This window comes from Phacochoerus africanus, chromosome 3 (genome assembly GCF_016906955.1).
Source record: "Phacochoerus africanus isolate WHEZ1 chromosome 3, ROS_Pafr_v1, whole genome shotgun sequence".
NCBI classification, from domain to species: Eukaryota; Metazoa; Chordata; class Mammalia; order Artiodactyla; family Suidae; genus Phacochoerus; species Phacochoerus africanus.
This window is the reverse complement of record NC_062546.1, coordinates 203,000,885-203,018,905: the sequence shown is the minus strand read 5'-3', so window position 1 is coordinate 203,018,905 and position 18,021 is coordinate 203,000,885. Positions and strand designations below refer to the sequence as shown.

Here is an 18,021-nt window from a genome sequence, read left to right as displayed (position 1 = left end):
AATAAAAACGCCATGACAACGTGAAAACACGAAAATTGTGTCCAGTAAAAACGCCTACTCAACCCTCAAGGCCCAGTGAACCATCCTTTCCTCCGCCTGCCCAGGTCAGAGCGCTGCGCCGCTAGGAACCCTCCACCGGGACCTCGGGACCTCGGAGCCCGGCCTCCTCCACACAGCGCCTGCCCTCCAGGCTTCTGGGCAACCACTGGAGAAGCAGACCTGCCAGGGGACGCCGCGTCCCGGCCAGGTCTGCTCTGGCTTCCAGAAAGCTCCGTGTGGTTTGCGCCTCCACCTTGCCTCAGCCAGCGCCCTGTGAGATGGTTTTTTTCTCCATCGTTAGGTACCCTGCTAATTCCCCCTCTCTTGGAGGGTTTCGGTCGGTACCGTGTGAAGTGACACCAGACCATATTTGGGTGCCTTATAGTATATGTGCCCCTATCAGGAGCCACCCTTTTTGGAAGCAAGTTGGGTATAAAGGGACAGATGAGGAGCAGGTTCTAGATGGGTTCTACACGGATTCCAGAAGGCCCGCTGTTTCCCTTCGCACTGCCACATGCTGGGAAAGCCCCGTCGAGGGTGGGGACAGCCACAGCCCACGTGGCCAGGTCCCGCGCTGAGCGCGCTAAGGGCATCAGGGTATTTAGGCCTTGCAAATAACCAATAGGGCAGGTATTACCATTCTCTCATTTTACAAATAGGGCCAGAGAGGCCCAGAGAGGTTAAGCAACCTTCCCAGAGTCACACAGCCCAGACACACAGGCGTGGCGGAGCTGGGACGTAACCCCTGGTACGCTCGCCTCGGCACACAAGGGAGAAATGGTGACACTACCTCCTCACCCCAGAGACCCTGAAAGCAGCCTCGATGGTCCATGCCTGCAGGTGATTGACATCTGCTGAGGCTTTGAGGCCCTCGAGCCAGCTGGGCCATCTCCCCGTGATGGCCTGGAGGCGCCTCTCTGGAGAGGGGGGTCCCGTGAGATCACTGATGCCTGGCGGGGTGGAGGCGTCTGGGGAGTTGGGTGCGTGGACGACTCAGGTAGAGGAGCACGGGCTGAAGGAGGCCTGAGGTCAAGGGCAAAGGCCGAGCTGCCTCTGCCGTTAGCAGCAGGTCCCCCGAGCCTCAGGGGCCAGCACCTCCCACCAGGCGGGTAGAGCCGACTCAGGCCCACTGCTCCCACTCAGATCACTGGCGTCCTTAAGGAGCACCCGGCGCCCTCAGAGGAAAGCAAAGGGTTTTCATGATTTTAGAAACGAACTTTCCAATATCCATTCATGATAAAAACACTTACCACACTGGGTATAGAGGAAATATACCTTATCACAATAAAATCCATTTAAGACCAACCCACAATCAATATAATACTCAACGGAGAAAAGCTGAAAGCCTTCCTGCTAAAATCTGGAACAAGATAAGGATGCCCGCTCTCACCACTTTTATTCAACATAGAATTGGAAGTCCTAGCCACAGCAATCAAACAAAAGAAGTAAAAGGTATCCAAATTGGAAGAGAAGAGGTAAAACTGTCACTGTATGCAGATGACATGATACTATGTGTAGAAAACCCCAAGGAGCAGGATATGAGATTAACATTCAGAAATCGGGTGCATTTCTGTGTACTAACAATGAAATATCAGAAAAGGAATATAAAAATACAGTATCTTTTAAAATTGCACCCCCCAAAATTAAATACTTAGGAATAAAGCTGACCAATTAAATACTTAGGAATAAAGCTGACCAAGGAGGTGAAAGACTTATATGCTGAGAACTATAAAACATTCATCAAGGAAATTAAGAGGATTCAAAGAAATGGAAAGATATTCCATGTTCCTGGATTGAAAGAATTATTGTTAAAATGGCCAAACTACCCAAAGTGATCTACAGATTTAGCAATCCCTTCCAAATCACCCATTACATTTTTCACAGAACTAGAACAAACAATGAAAAAATTTATATGGAACCATAAAAGACCCAAGCAATCCTGAGGAACAAAAGCCAAGCAGGAGGAATCACTCTCCCAGACCTCAGACAATATTACAAAGCTGCAGTCGTCAAGACAGTGTGGTACTGGCGCCAAAACAGACCTACAGACCAAGGGAACAGAGAAGAGACCCCAGAAATAAACCCAGACGCCCACGGTCAATTAATCTTCGACAAAGGAGGCAAGAATATGAAATGGGAAAAAGTGTCTTCAACAACTGGTGATGGGAAAACTGGACAGCTGCATGTAAATCAGTGAAACTAGAACACACCCTCATGCCATGCACGAAAATAAATTCAAATTGGCTTAAAGACTTGCACAAAGACAAGACACCATAAAACGCCTAGAAGAGAACACAGGCAAAACATTCTCTGACATCAACCATACAAACGTTTTCTTAGGTCAGTCTCCCAAGGCAATGGAAATAAAACCAAAATTAAATCTATGGGACCTAATCAAACTTACAAGATTTTGCACAGCAAAGGAAATCATTAAAAAAAAAAAAAAACAACAAACCAACAACCCAAAAAGGCAATCTTTGGGGAGTTCCCATTGGGGTGCAGCAGAAACGAATCCGACTAGTAACCATGAGGTTTTGGTTTCGATCCCTGGCCTTGCTCAGCGGGTTAAGGATCTGGCATGGCCGTGAGCTGTGGTGTAGGTCGCAGATGTGGCTCGGATCTGGTGTTGCCGTGGCTGTGGTGCAGGCTGGCAGCTACAGCTCCGATTAGGCCCCTAGCCTGGGAACCTCCATATGCCACGGATGCAGCCATAAGCCAAAAAAAAAAAAAAAAAAAGACAACCCATGGAATGGGAGAAAATAGTCGCAAATGATGTAACCAACAAGAGCTTAATGTCCAAAACATACAAACAACGTATTCAATTCAACAGCAAAAAACAAACAACCCAATGGAAAAATGAGCAGAAGACCTGAATAGACATTCTCCAAAGAAGACATTCAGATGACCAACAGGCACATGAAAAAAAATGCTCAGCATCACTAATTAGTAGAGAAATGCAAATCAAAACTACCATGAGGTACCACCTCACACCAGTCAGAATGGCCATCATGAATAAGTCCACAAATAACAAATGCTGAAGAGGGTGTGGAGAAAAGGGAACCCTCCTGCACTGGTGGTGGGAATGTAAGGTGGTACAACCACTATGGAGAACAGTATGGAGGTACCTTAGAAAACTACATATAGAACTACCATATGATCCAGCAATCCCACTCTTCGGCATCTGTCCGGACAAAATTTTCTTTGAAAAAGATATATGCACCCCTATGTTCACAGCGGCACTATTCACAATAGCCAAGGCATGGAAACAACCTAAATGCCCATTGACAGATGACTGGATTAAGAAGATGTGGTATGTATACACAATGGAATACTACTCAGCCATAAAAAAGAATAAAATAATGCCATTTGCAGGAACACAGATGGAACTAGAGACTCAAGAGAAGAACAAATACCCTATAATATCACTTATATCTGGAATCTAATACATGGCCCACATGAACCTTTCCGCAGAAAAGAAACTCATGGACTTGGAGAACAGACTTGTGGTTGCCAAGGGAGGGGAGGAGGGAGTGGGAAGGACTGGGAGTTTGGGGCTAGTAGATGCCAACTATTGCCTTTGGAGAGGATGAGCAAGGAGGCCCTGCTCTACCGCACATGGCACTATAGCCAATCCCTTGCGATGGAGCACGATGGAGGATAAAGTGAGAAAAAGAATGTATATGCATGTATGACTGGGTCACTTTGTCGTACAGCAGAAATTGACAGGACACTGTAAATCAACTGTAATAAAAAACTTTAAAAATTTATATATATATAAAAAGAAACTTCAACATCGCCCCTGTTACGGGAACCTATTTTTGCCTATCTTTCTGATACACAGCATGGGGGTGCAAGGGTGTAACTGCACAGGGACCAGAGAAGCACATCCTAGGGCCTCACCAAAGGTGCGGGACCAGGGGCGCCTGGAAACGATGCTCCAGAGACCGGGAAGCCCCAGGAAGGGGTGCCCCTACCCACTGCCCTCATGCCTAGTTCTCTTGAACCGGCTGCTTGGGTCACCACGCCCCATCTTCAGTGGGCTGGAGGCCCCCGTGCCAGCCCTGTGTGGGTGCCGTGGTCCCTCTGGCATTGCCCACATGACCCCTGGGCATCTCCCCGATGCCCGGAGTTCCTCCGTCGCACAGAACTGCCTCTAGCAGGATAGGCCCTCAGCTTCCCCGAGCTCCTTCTCCAGGTTGCACTAGCCGTCACCTCTTCCACGCGCGCGACCCCGCCACCTGCCTTCCCTCCCCGCCAGCCTGGAGGGGGACGTGTCACCCGACGTGGCTGCTGTGGAGGGGCCACAGCTTTCGCAATAAACACACAGGGTGCCCGGTTCCATGTGAATGTCAGACTAACAGAAAAATGTGTTGATAGAAGAGTCTGTCCCAGACTCTGCTTGAGACGAAGACAGTGTGTCGTTTATCCGACCCTGAATTTGACCAGGGGCCCTGTGATTTCCTGGAAGCCCCAGCTCCCCGGTCCCTGCCTGCTGGGTGCCTGGCTGGCCCCGATTCTTCTGATCTCTCACACCCAAGCCCACCGTCCGCGCCTGGAACTCTCTGGAGCCCTCCCCTCCCTCCAGCTCGGTCCTCCGCCCTGGCCCGCACGCCTGGCTCCCGCGCCTGGCCTCCTGCGCAGCGGCCCGGGGCTCCTCACAGCACGTGTTCCGTCTCACCAGCACGTTTAATGCCCTTCAGGTCCCGAGCTGCCCCTGCGGTGAAACTGGAGCGGGTTCCCTTGGCCCAGAGGGTCAGGCCCTCCTCCAGCACCAGCTGTGGCTCAAAGCCCTCCTCCCCCTCAGGCTTCTGTCCCAAAAGCTTCCAGAAAGTTCCAAGGACCAAGACCTGTGTGCCTAAGTGTTGCTGTGCTCTGGAGCGCTCTTCCCAACTCCTTGGGGCTCGAAATCAGGGCCCTCGCTGCCCTGATTAAGGCCCTCTTAGTTCCTTCTGCCTAAAGAGCACCCTTCATGCGTGTGGCTCCCCCGGGGCGGGCTCCTCAGCCTTGGCTCCACGGGCGGTTTGTGCTGGACCCTTATTGCGTGGGGGCTGCACGGGGCAGCCTCCAGCAGCAGGTGTGGGCAGCACCCCTGGACTCTACCTCCTAGAACCCCGATTCCAGGGCCACAAGACCCACTCGTGCTATGTATCAGGGAGAAAGAGTGAGTGCTTCCCCAGTGCTCCCGTATCTGCTCATCCACCCAGCCTGCCGCCAGCCCTCCTCTCACAAAAGCATCCATGGAATCTTCTAGATGCAACGAAGGCACCAGCAGAGAGCACCAACCTGGGGCGTCACCAGGTTTCTGCGCACTGACTATGCCTTTCAGGCCTCTTCCCATAACGTGGGGTTTGCTATGTGACACATGGACTGCTTTCATTCCAGTCGCCAACTGGCCAGAGTACGTGCCACCGTGGCAGGCGTTACATCTGTCGTTTGCTGGGTAAATTGCTGTCCCTTGCCCCCAGGTGAGGCCTGGCTCAGAGCCCTCCCCCGTGCGCCCCTTGGGTGTGGGGGCGCAGAGCCCTGGGGAGCACAGCGGGGCGCTGGCCTGGGTCCCTCTGCTCCTGGGCCCCTTGGTTTCCAGCAAAACCTCAGCGAAGGTAGGAGATGCCCACGGGAGGGGCCTCGAGGTGGGCTGGCGTGGGTCCAACCGAGGCACACAGGGTGGCACTGCCTGTGTGGAGGGCTGAGGGGCACAGAGGAGGGTGACCTGCCCCAGGGGAGGTGGCCAGGGGGTCCCAAACGGCTTCCTGGAGGCCATGTAGTTATCTGGAGGGCTTGTAGGGGGTGCTGCCTGCACGGGGCCTGGACTGCAGGCAGAGGGCAGAGTGGCCGTGGGCCAGTGGAGGGGGGGACGGCTGGGCTCTCTGGGCTCCAGTCCCACGGAAGCGCGGGCAGGAGTGCCACCTGGGAGGGTGGGTGTGGCCACTGGGGACACAAAGGAGATGCCGTGAGGCCTGATGAGGGGCAAGCAGGGAAGGCCTGGCTGCGGTGTGATGCTCAGACCCAGGACCCCTGGCTCCCCCGCTGCCCGGCCATGGACTCGGCACCAACGAAGCTGCTTAGAGTCGGTGTCCCAACGGGGGACTGAAGCAGTGTCTTTGGATGTCAGAGACAACACTAAACTCAAGCAATCCGAGGAGGAAAAAGTTTCCCCATGGACAAGAACGTCCTTATATTACAAAGGATAAGTTCTTGTTGAGGTTGGGAGCCTCCTGGCTAAGAACAAACGAGTTCTCTAGAAACGTCCCCAGCCCAAGGCCAGCATCCTGGGGGGAGAGGCACAGGGTGGGGGGTGGGGGGGAGACATCCCTCCGAGGGCTCCGTGCTTGTGTGTCCGTGTGTGTCCGTGTGTGGGGAGGGCAGGACCCATTCGCTTCGCGTCCGTCTCCATCAGCCAGGAGGACGCAGGAGAGCAAGGTGGGCCCAGGGCCAGCACAGGTGCAGGAGGCCACAGCCATCACCCCGGCCCGTCTCCGCTCCTCTCCCTTCCCAGCGGCCGCAGCACCTCCCGCCCCAGGTCTTCCCTGAGTCCCCAGGAGAAAAAGAGGCTCTTGGGCAGGTTCCCGCTGGCCCCAGATCTGCCCCCCACCAGGCACTGTCCTGCAAAGAGACACACCTGGTTCAGACACCACAGGGTCACAGGGTTGAAAGGTCCACCTCTTGGGGTCAACCCAAGCGCTGGGAAGCGTCAGGAGAACTCTGTCCGTCTGTCTGTCTTGGACAGGTGCCCCCGCCCACAGCAGCCTGGGGGCACAGGATGGGATCTGGCAGCCCAACACTCAGATCCAGCCAGCTGAGAGGAAAGAGTTGGCTTCCCCTCAAGGCTCCAGCAGAAAGCAGCCGGCCCAGCCTGAGTTCCCGCCCTGCCCTGAGCAGGCAGGCCTGGGCCAGGGCGCACAGAGGCGGGAGCCCACCTGCCAGGTGGACCAGGAAAGGAAGGCTCTGTGCCCCAAAGAGAGGGATGCTGGCTGCCAATCTCTCAGGGCTCCACCACTGGGGGCTCAGCATCTCTGCTGGGATTTATGCCACACGGGGCGCCCACATCCCTCTGCTGACACCACTTCTAAATGAGTAGAAGCTGGGGCGCCGCTTCATTCTGGGGGAAGAAAATCAGGAGGAACAGACTTTCCCAGCTAGCTGTTTGCCTTAGAAGGGAAGGAGTCCAGCTTGACATGTTGCTACCACCACTTCCGATGCGGACGTAAACAACCCTGGCCTGGGGCTGACGGGCAGGCACCTGTGCAAGGAAGATAATCCGGAAATGTCTCCCTGCAGCTAAATGCACAGAAAGAGGGTAGAGGCACACACCGAGCTGATTAGCAAAGGAGAATCCTTCAGATGTGGACTCCAGGATTCAAACTGCCTCTAGACTCAAAACGGCATGCCAATCCAAAAGAGAGTTGCATCTGTTGCATTTCTTGCCATGTCCCAGTTGGTTCCAAAAAGTTAACCCTGTATTTATATAAAGTCATGTATTTCAATAAATGCAGTAGCCTTGCAAGGAAACGTCCCCCTCACTTCATGCCAGGAAAGATGCCAGCTGAGTTCCTATAAGACGGGCTCAGCCAGGACTCCTGAGTGCAGGCGGGCTCGTAAAAACAGAAGCTTACAATGAGGTCCTCAGAGACTAGCCCTGGATCCTCTGGAAATGTCGCTTTTTTTCTGGTTGCTGAAAAACAAGAAATTCCACCTTGCTACTCTGGGCAGCAAAATCTTCATCACCAAGGAGATTTGGTTAATGCCAACCCTCGGAAAGAAAACTGTGTGCTCTTGAAATCCTAATTACTGCTGGGCTCGAACGACAGTAATTCACTGATAACCTCATAAAGTTTATGTTTCCAAGACAGAACATTAGCCAGACCTCTCAGAATAATGGTAAGATCATAGGACTCTGAACTTCCACCGAACATGTTGCCATTTTCTTGGTCAACAAGGAAGGTTTTATATGCGCTCATGACACAGTGTTTTATTTAGACAAGCTACGGAGGGTGCAGCTCCTGGACACCAGGGAAGGGCATGTATTTATTTATGTTTAAAAATGACCCAACCCAGCCCTCCAACTTGCAAATAGAAATGTTCACGTCTTAGGAAACTAAAACAATAAGTTTCACGTCAAGCCCATAGATTCCCAATGCAAAAGAACAGAATAATATTATTCTAAGATTGTGCTTTTCACACAGCGTTAGCCAAAACAGCGTTCCGATTATAGGCTATTGAGGCAGATGCTAAGGGGTTCTACAGATCCAGCAACACTCCCGGTCGAGACGGGCGTCGCAGGGCTCCCAGGCATCCCATCCGCAGCCCCTCTCTTCCCAGACAGGCCACAGGCCACAGACCCCTTGAGCCACTTCTCCTGCAGCTTCAAGTGTGGTGGCCCCCCTGCACCCAGGGGACTCGTGCACCAGGTGCTTCTGACCACCTTCACCTGCTCTGAAGCAAGGACCCAAGCGCCACCAATGCCTGGGGGGGGGGGAGCTTCCCAGGGCCCCTGGATTCTTCCACTTTAAATGACCTCTTTCACTTTTATTAAAAGGTAAGTAAATACATGAAATTCAACCAATAGTTAAAGCAGTTTAGGAAGGCTGATTAGCTCTTTATAAAAACACCGAGGACAGGGAAGTGAAGATGACAATTTCTCTAATTTTTCTAAGGCGGGACCCGTTCCTGTAGCTACTGGGTTTCGGTCTGTGATCTGCCTCAAAGCAGAAAGCCCAGCACGTCCTGCTACCCTACCAAGAGTCCCTCCTTGAATTTCGAGGAGCCAGAAGCGCCAGTTGACAAGCAAGCAAACAAGCAAAAGCTGTCGAAATGTCCCCGAAGAGGACAGCTGGCCTCCTTTTGCAAAGGACACCTGCAAAGGGGGGTTATTTGCACATCAGCAACGGCTGCATGTGACAGAATCAGAGGTTCAGTTTTAGCTAACCTTCTAGATAAACGGCCCGTGGTGCCGAAGGCGACATCCTGAATCTGCAAGGTGCCTGCCCCCAGGCTCAGAGCCTGCGCCCCCGGCGTGCGGGGCGGGGAAGCGGCCGACGCCCCGCAGAACCCCGATCCCGCGGTGCCTCCTCGGCTGCCCCTTGGCCCCGGGGAGGCGCCCGCCCGGCCCCCGCCCGCGGCCCCGGGGCGGCGGGGACCCCGCTACTCACCCAGCAGCAGCCAGAGGCCGCGCCGCGGGAGGCCGCGCAGGCTCCCGGCCATGGCGCGCGCAGCCGAGCCCAGTCCGCCCGCCGCGCGCCCCGCCGAGGACTGAGCCCGCGGGGCGGCGCGCGGGAGCCGGGCGGCGGCGGCCCCGCGGGGGCGGGGGCGGGGCGGGGCGGGAGCGCGGACCGCGGGGAAGCCAGGCGCGCCTGCACCTGCCGGCGGGGCGCGGGGGCGGGGGCCGAGGCCTGGAGGCGGCCCGACCCTCGGCGAGGAGCCCTGACAGCGCGGCGACGAGGGGGCTGCGCGTGGCGTCTCCGGGACCCTTCCCCCGGGGGGTGGGGGGGACGACGGCTGCGGCGGGGAGGCCTGGCGCCGCAAGCGACGCGCGGATGCTCCGGAAGCGGCGGGTCTCCCAGACCCGGCCTCTCGCTGTCAGCCCCGGCAGCATCCCCCTCTCCTTAGGTCCAAGAGCCCACTCCGGCCGCGGGGGCCTGCTTGGCAAAAGGCCGAGGCCACCCTTGCCCCTGTGCTTCTCCCGACGTGCAGGTCCTGGGGTCCTGAGAGGACAAAACCAGCCCCGGCGCTCGCAGGGGCTCACGGTGTTCAAAGGCCGCAGGGCCAGTGAGGAGCCCGAGGATGAGGGTGGGTGGGTGTGGGCGCAGCGGCGGAGGTGCCTGGAAGGTGCACAGCGAAGCTCCTGGGGCCGGAGGGCGGAGGGCTCTTTGGGGGGCCTGCTGCGTAGGGTGATGGGTGGTGAGAGGCAGGAGGCTGGGAGGGCCTTGGGTGTCGTTCTGACTCGGGGCTCCCTGGGGGGACGCACGCACCAGGGCCCTGGGAAGCCTAAGCAGGCCTCCCCAGCCTGGGTCGGACCTGAGGCATAAACTCGGGAGGCGTCAGCCCCGGAGCCAAGCTGACCTGGGCTCTCTAAGCTCTACTAGTGGCTGGGTTTGGCCTTGCAGTACTGCCTTCTGTTTTTGTTTTTTGATTTTTATTTTAGGGCCACACCTGCTGCATATGGAAGTTCCCAGGCTAAGGATTGAATCAGAGCTGTAGCTGCCGGCCTGCACCACAGCCACAGCAACAGGCCAGATCTGGGCCGAGTCTGAGACCTACAACCCGCCTATTCCAGGGAGAATGCTGAACCACTGGTACATCTATGCTCATGCTAAGGAATCAGGCGCTGCCTTTGGAGGAGGAAGTCGCTACCCAGACAGCCACGGTCACAGCACTTGGACTCAGCAGGGTGCCTAGTGCCGGATTCCGTGGTCAGCCGTTCCCTGCTAAATGAGAGCGAAGAGGGCCACCTGCTGTCAGCTCAGAGAACAGGAGGGAGGGCGCTCAAGGCTGGCAGGCCTACAACCTGAGTGGCATCTGACCCAGACTCCCAGGTGGCCAGAGGGGTCTGTGTCAGATGGGAGGGGGCACAGGCTCTCTTGAGTGGCCCCTCTTCCTGAACCTTAGGAAGATACACCCCCATGGGTGGCCCGGCCTCCCTTACTTAAATATTAAGAGACATTTGAGTCCCGGCCATGTGCAAAGCTGTGCCAGGTAAAGGATGCAGGTCTCGCCCTGTGGCTGGTGCATCTAGTGAAGAACCTGCCAAGATCTCAGTCACACGCAGGGGCCTGGTACGCAGCTGAGCTGCAGCGCAGGACGCCTTGAGGGCTGAGTGGGAAGAGAGCATGGGAGCGCAGCAGGCCAGGGTAAAGGGCCAGTGACCGGGGACCATGCCAGGTGGGAAAGGCATGGCTGGGGGAGATGAGTGGGGCCCCAGCCCAATCCCAGGACAGATCCACTGCCACCTGGGCACCAGTGAGGGGGAGGGGCAGGCATATCTGCTCCTCTCAGACCCGGCCTCCACTGGCCCTTTGGAGCCACCCTTTCCAGCCTTGGTGTGTGGGCCTCTCCCCGTCTTCTTATAGCTGAGCCCCCTCTTACTGCTCAGGGCACGGGACTCCTACACCTGCACCACTGTTTGCAACATTCTCTCTTCGAGGCTCAAGGGCAGCAGGGGGCAGGGCTTGGGCAGCGGAAGTCCTCTGCCTTCTAGCTCCGCACACACACCTAACAGATACGCAGACGGAGCAAAAAGCCTATTTCTCAAGTTCACAGACTTCGGAAGTTCACGGTTCTCTTGGGGACGCCAGAGTTGGTGTCCACAGCATGCACCCTCTCCCCCAGTGGTTTTCCTATCTGCGCCTTGGGTCTGGATGAGAGAGGCCCCAGTAATTACTATGGCTTTTCCCTTCTGCAAAGGGAGAAAGAGAGACAGACCCATTATCACATGTCCTTACAGCCACGACACATAACCTGAGTTGACCGTTTTGCCCTGGCTAGATTCTGTCCAATGAATTTGTATTTCCAGCTGGTAGCATGCCAACGCATCCCTCTCCCTGGGCGCCTCCATCCAGTTGGATGCTAGGCTAAACTCTGGAAAAGGGGAGAAAAGGGCCACGTGCTTTACTGCATGCAGAGTCGGCTTAAAGACACAGTCCAGACAGGTCAACAAGACCTGATCAACACTGAATTGTGACCTGGTCAAAATTCAAACTTAACCTAAGACTTCTGCTTCCAGCCACGACAAAGTAAGAGGGAGTGGATGTACCCTCTCCCCAGACACCAAACTACTGGACAAAACAGAGGAAACAGCAGTGGTCACACTGGGCCAGAGGCCATGCGGACAGGACCCCTAAGATTGGGGAGGGAAGTGAGGTGACCCTGACAGCTGCTTGCCGCCTGTAGCTTCCAGACCCAGGGAGGGAGGAGAACCCAAACAGAGCCCGCGGGCTCCCAGAGCTGGGGAGACAGAGACGGGGAAGCCAGGCAGCGAGAACGGCAGGGCTGAGGGGTCCCTGAGAGGAAGAGCTGTGCAGAGAAAAGCCACAGAGGGGTCCCCTTTGAGTCTCAGCTCAACACTGGTCACCACGGCACAGGAGGACACGGCCCGAGGCAGGAAGAGCACCCCCTGGCAAGGAGCAGGTTGGAAGACTCCCTAGGAGCTCACCGGGGGCTGGAAAAGCTCCAGCTCCACCAGCCGTAGTGGCAAAACCTTGAGATACGCAGAACAGCAGAGAGAGTCACTGCCTTTGCAGTTGCGAAAAGTGGTACAGGCTGTCCTGGGGCCACCTAACAAAGCTTAAAAGCAAGAACTGACAAGATCAAAATGATTTCCAAGTAACTACCACATCTCAGAACAAAGGCTTAAGCAAACAAAAGAACAAAGCCCCAGAGGACTACGAGAGGACTTCAAGTGGCTTTACTGGGTCCTATCCAACAAACCTATGTGAACCGATCGATAAATCTATAAATTCAAGAATATCGACAAACCACATCAAGGCACACCACACATTGCTTAAAACCAGTAATGAAAAGAAAACCTGAAAAACAGCCAGAGGAAAAAATACGTTCAGAGGAACAGAGGTACGGCGGCAGGAGGGCTCTCCGTGGAAGCAATGCAAACTGGGAAACGGCAGAACACGTTCCGCATCGCGCGTTCTCAGAGGGCTTCTCCATCGTTTGCTGATACAAAGGGGAAGGTTTGGCTGGTGTCCTCAAAAATCCAGAAGTTACACGTTAGTCATTAGCAATGAGGAATTTAGTGGTTCCAAAGATGTGCTTATAAGCAGTTATGACTTAGCTCTGTGCTTTGCACAGTACAACTGCCAGGTGCCCATTAAACAACCAGCGGCATCTCAGGAACACTCAGCTTCATCAAGTTCAAAGCTCCAAGAAAGTCGCGCTGTCAAGACCAAACACTTGGGACTTGCAAGTGGCTGAGGAGAATGGTTTGCCTATTTCCCTCTTTCCCCAAATCAAACAAAAACAAGAAGTACATTCTAGGAGTTCCCGTGGTGGTGCAGTGGTTAATGAATCTGACTAGGAACCATGAGGTTGCAGGTTCCATCCCTGGCCTCGCTCAGTGGGCTAAGGACCCAGCATTGCCATAAGCTGTGGTGTAGGTCACAGACGCAGCTCGGATCTCGTGTTGCTGTGGCTGTGGTGGAGGCTGACAGCTACAGCTCCAATTAGACCCCTAGCCTGGAAACGCACATGTGCCATGGGAGTGGCTCTAGAAAAGGCAAAACAAACAAACAAAAAAGCACATTCTACACAAAACTATGCTGTCCAGCATCACTTGGGAGAATGCTGGAACTGCAAAATAACTGAGCAAAAGAGATAACTAAGAGTTCCTGTCGTGGCGCAGTGGTTAACGAATCTGACTAGGAACCATGAGGTTGTGGGTTCGATCCCTGGCCTCACTCAGTGGGTTAAGGATCCGGCGTTGCCGTGAGCAGTGTAGGTTATAGATGTGGCTTGGGTCCCACGTTGCTGTGGCTCTGGTTGTAGGCTGGTGGCTACAGTTCCGATTGGACCCCTAGCCTGGGAACCTCCATATGCCGAGGGAGCAGCCCAAGAAATGGCAAAAAGACCAAAAAAAAAAAAAAAAAGACAACTAGGAAATGCCAAAGTGTGGACTTTTCACATCCCATCTCACCCAGTGGAGGCGAAGGCCGACCGAGAAGAACTGGGGGCAGAGGTGGGCGGGGGCTGTCAGAGGCGCCTAAGGGTGAGTGGGAAGTCACCAGAAAGATCATGTCTTACAGCAGATATGTAAGAATGTTTAAAATATCGCAACATCGACTCAACAGAGCTACTGCGGAAACCCAGGGAGATTCCACATACGTGAGCAGAACCCCGCCTCTCCCCCAGACGTTACTACAGATACCTAACACAGCCGCACTGACGGTGATCATGGACAAAAGGCTAAAAGACAAAAAGGACGTGATGCCGATGCTGTGCTCCAGTCAGCAAAGGCTTCTCCCAGGGGTCTGACTTAGCAATGCTGTAACGACTTGCTGTGTAAGCTAGGACTGAGTCAACAAATACGGATGTGTCTGGATGCAACGACTAACAGAAATATACATGTATTTCCTAGTTTTGTCTGCTGAGAGGGCCTACAACCAACTCCAACAGCTACTCACCAGGTCAGTCTCTAAATATCGTGCTCAAAGAAAAGAGGGCGTTCCCATTGTGGCTCAGTGGTCATGACCCCGGCTAGTATCCATGAGGACGTGGGCCTCGCTTCGTGGGTTAAGGACTGGGCTTGCTGTGAGCTGTGGTGGAGGCCACAGATGTGGCTCGGATCTGGCATTGCTGTGGCTGTGGTGTAAGCTGGCAGGTGCAGCTCCAATTTGACTTCCATATGCCACTGTTGTGGCCTTAAAAAAAAAAAAAGAAAGAAAAAAGAAAAAGCAAAAAGAAAAAAAGAAATAGCAGGTTCTTGATTCAATCACTAACATACTAACTTACAGCTGGCCTCGCTCTAAGAAATTCTGAGGTTGGAGGCATTCATAGAAGAGAAAGAAAAAAAGACAGTCGGTAAAGCAGAATGAAAGCAAACAAGAGGGTCCTACAGCAAAGCCAGGGGAGGGGTATAGCAGCGAAGGTTCGGACCTCACCCTGCCTCATGACGCGCTCCCAACAGCAGGATCCCCGAAAATGCTCTCCTATCCGAACAAGTCCTTAGGGCAGACACCCCATCTCCGTTTCCCACGCCAGGCGACTGAGGCACAGGGAAACTTGGTAACCTGCCCAAGGCTGAACACGGCTGACAGACTTGGGCAGGAACTTGGACCAAGAGAACCCGGCTTCGGAGCCTGCCCTCACGGACCGCAGGTCCGCTGTTAGGAATGACGCACGAGTCTGGCTCTCGGCTTCCTGGCAGGAAAGGCCACGCTGTTTATAACAATCGATGTTGTCGATATGAATAATAATGACACTTCTCAGATGTGTCAAGGGACTACGACTATCCCTAAGCATCACGTCGTTATTAAGGTACATGTTCTACATAAATACTAATGGCTGGGGTTTAGTTCATACTCAGAGCTCATCCTCATTTTATCCTCGAGGACGAAAATTCAGGCAAATACTGTAAATCGACTATAGTTGAACAAAAAAAAAACTTAAAGAAAATTCAGGCAGATACACAGAACCCATAAACAATTTATATTGTTCCTAGCGGTAACTAATTGCTCCAACAATGCAAATCTAATGTCTCACACTTCCGAGGGCACAAGTCAGAGAGGGGTGTCGCCAGGCTAAAACCAAGAATGTCGGCAGGGCGGCGTCCCGCTGGCAGCTCCGGGGTCGATGTGCTTCCTTGCCTTTTCCGGCTCCTAGAGGCCCCTGGCATTCCCTGGCTCCTAGGTACCTTCCTCGGCTTCCAGGCGAGCAGCAGTGGGCGGAGCCCTTCTTGAGATGCCGTTTCTCTGGTTCTGTCTCCTGCCCGCCCAGATAAGGCAGGACCGTCTTCCCATCGCAAACTTAGCTGACGAGCAACCAGACTTGCTTCCCAGAACCATAATTCCCTTTTGCCACATCACACATTCATAGCTTTGGGCATGAGGACTGGTCAGCTTAGAGAACTATTATTTTGTTATTATTATTTCTTGCTTTTTTAGGGCTGCCCCACAGCATGTGTAAGTTCCCAGGCTAGGGGATCGAATCAGAGCTGCAGCTGCCCGTCTACACCAGTCACAGTAATTCAGGATCTGAGCCACATCTGTTGAGCTACACCATAGCTCACAGCAGTGCTGGATCCTTAACCCACTGAGATAGGCCAGGGATTGAACCTGCATCCTCATGGATCCTAGTCAGATTCATTTCTGCTGCGCCACGATGGGAACTCCGAGGGCCGTTATTTCAGAGGCCGCAAGACCCAACATTTATTAAACATTTTCTATATGCCAGAGAGATACTTTGCAGTAAGTAGCAATGGTCAATAATGAAAAATAAGTTAATACATGGAGAACTCTGGCTGAAGAGCTGTTTAAAAAGAAACTGCCTGTAACACTGAGCTGCTCAGTCACACATACCATCTATCTCCCTTAACCAGAATACTGCCATCAGATACAGCCAAGTGGGAGTTTTAGTCCCACTTTTTTTTTGGGGGGGGGGGGTCTTTTTAGGGCTGCACCTGAGGCATATGGAAGTTCCCAGGCTAGGGGTCGAATTGGAGCTGTAGCTGCCAGCCTACGCCATAGCCACGCCAAAAAAAAAAAAAAAAAAAAAAAAAACTCCCGTTTTTTGTGTGATAGTCTCAGGGTATTTTTTTTATTTTGACTTTTACAGTGTTATTTTACTTTGAAGTCTATAATTCACCTAGAGTAAATTTTGTATACGGTATAAACTGGGGGCCCAATTTCAGTTCGATCTAGCACCATTCATTATTCGGTCTAAAGTACTTCCTCACTGCTTTCTAGTCACCTCTCTCTGATCAGATCGGGCAGCCGTAAATGTGTGGGTCTGTGTCTCCGCTCTGAGTTGTTTTTTTTTTCACACCTGTGACATGTGGAAGTTCCTGAGCCAGAGAGCGAACCCATGCCACAGCAATGACAATACCCGAACTTTAACCCCCTGAGCCACCAGGGAAGTCCACTCTCAGGGTATTTTACAGCATTTCAGGTCTCCAGTTTTCTCCAAACATAATTATTTGTATATTCTAGTTGATCTAGCTAAAGTGCTCTTTGGTGTGTCAATAATACAGTATTAAATAAAAATGAGGGAGTTCCCGTCGTGGCGCAGTGGTTAACGAATCCGACTAGGAACCATAAGGTTGCGGGTTCGGTCCCTGCCCTTGCTCAGTGGGTTAACGATCCGGCGTTGCCGTGAGCTGTGGTGTAGGTTGCAGACGCGGCTCGGATCCCGAGTTGCTGTGGCTCTGGCGTAGGCCGGTGGCTACAGCTCCGATTTGACCCCTAGCCTGGGAACCTCCATATGCCGCGGGAGCGGCCCAAGAAATAGCAACAACAATAACAACAACAACAACAAAAAGACAAAAGACAAAAAAAATAAATAAAAATAAATAAAAATGATTCTGAGCCATAATTAGGAATGCTAAAACTATCTAAAACTCTGCTGGTTGAAGATATTTGGAAACTTGGATAATTTGGCCGGTCTTCTAAATTTTACAATTTTAACTAAACAATGTCAAATTAGAGAATTTAGAGAATAAGATAAATACTGATTTTTCACTTGCAGTTCCAAAAGATTACTCCAATTTCTACATTGTACTTGGGAAGCAATTTATTAGCAGTGATCAGTTCACTGGTCATGGCTAACTAAAAGTCTTTCGATCTAAAAGTTGCCTGATTTTTACACTTTTAGGTTTTGAAGAGGACATCCTTATTCCAAAGAATCTCAAAGTTGTAATTTCAAATGATCAATCCTTTTGGTATTTTCCGCCACACTAAATTCAGAAATTTGGTCTATGTATCCTAAAAGGACATTCCACTTCAATAAATCCTTTTGAAACAATCAGAGGCATATTTCTCATTGCTGCTAATATGTTAAAAATAACGTCAAATCCATGTATCAACCTTATTCAAAAAGGCTAGTCTGAAGGTAGCCTTTTAGTATAAAGAACCATGAGATTCAACATACAGGAAGAAATCTCCCTAATTTTAGGATTCTACTAACTTGACGTATGGCCAAAAGCGGAGAAACCATCTCTTAATTTGATGCTTCTCAAGTTTCTTTATTAATAGTCCCTTTATCTTTCACGTCCTGGAACTCAATTCCTGGAAGACATGTGGAGTGGGTCTGGTAACAACTGGAGACAAATCAGTATATGAAATACGCCCAAAAATTCCATGAAAGAGGATAAATTTGAAATCCAATAGTTTGATCTCTAGCCTCACTGTCCAGGTATACTCCTTCTAAACACTGACAGGTTCATTTATACTTGGAAAATGCCACCAAATCTGCAGAGTATTAAATCTTACTACAGAGCCTATCTTTATTAAAAATAAGTACACCAAACGTGTGAAGTGGGTAACT

At 52.4% G+C, this 18,021-nt stretch overlaps 1 protein-coding gene across 2 annotated transcripts in view; it reads right to left on the bottom strand.

Annotated features, from left to right (window-relative positions):
- Window positions 1–9,273, bottom strand: part of RAMP1 (receptor activity modifying protein 1) — a 41,994-nt gene extending 32,721 nt beyond the window's left edge. For both annotated transcript variants that reach the window (XM_047773910.1, XM_047773912.1), the window contains exon 1: window positions 9,189–9,273. In XM_047773910.1, the coding sequence (XP_047629866.1) occupies window positions 9,189–9,240 (52 nt within the window). In that variant the 5' untranslated portion in view covers window positions 9,241–9,273. The remainder of the gene's footprint in view (window positions 1–9,188) is intronic.
- Window positions 9,274–18,021: the final 8,748 nt, after the last annotated feature.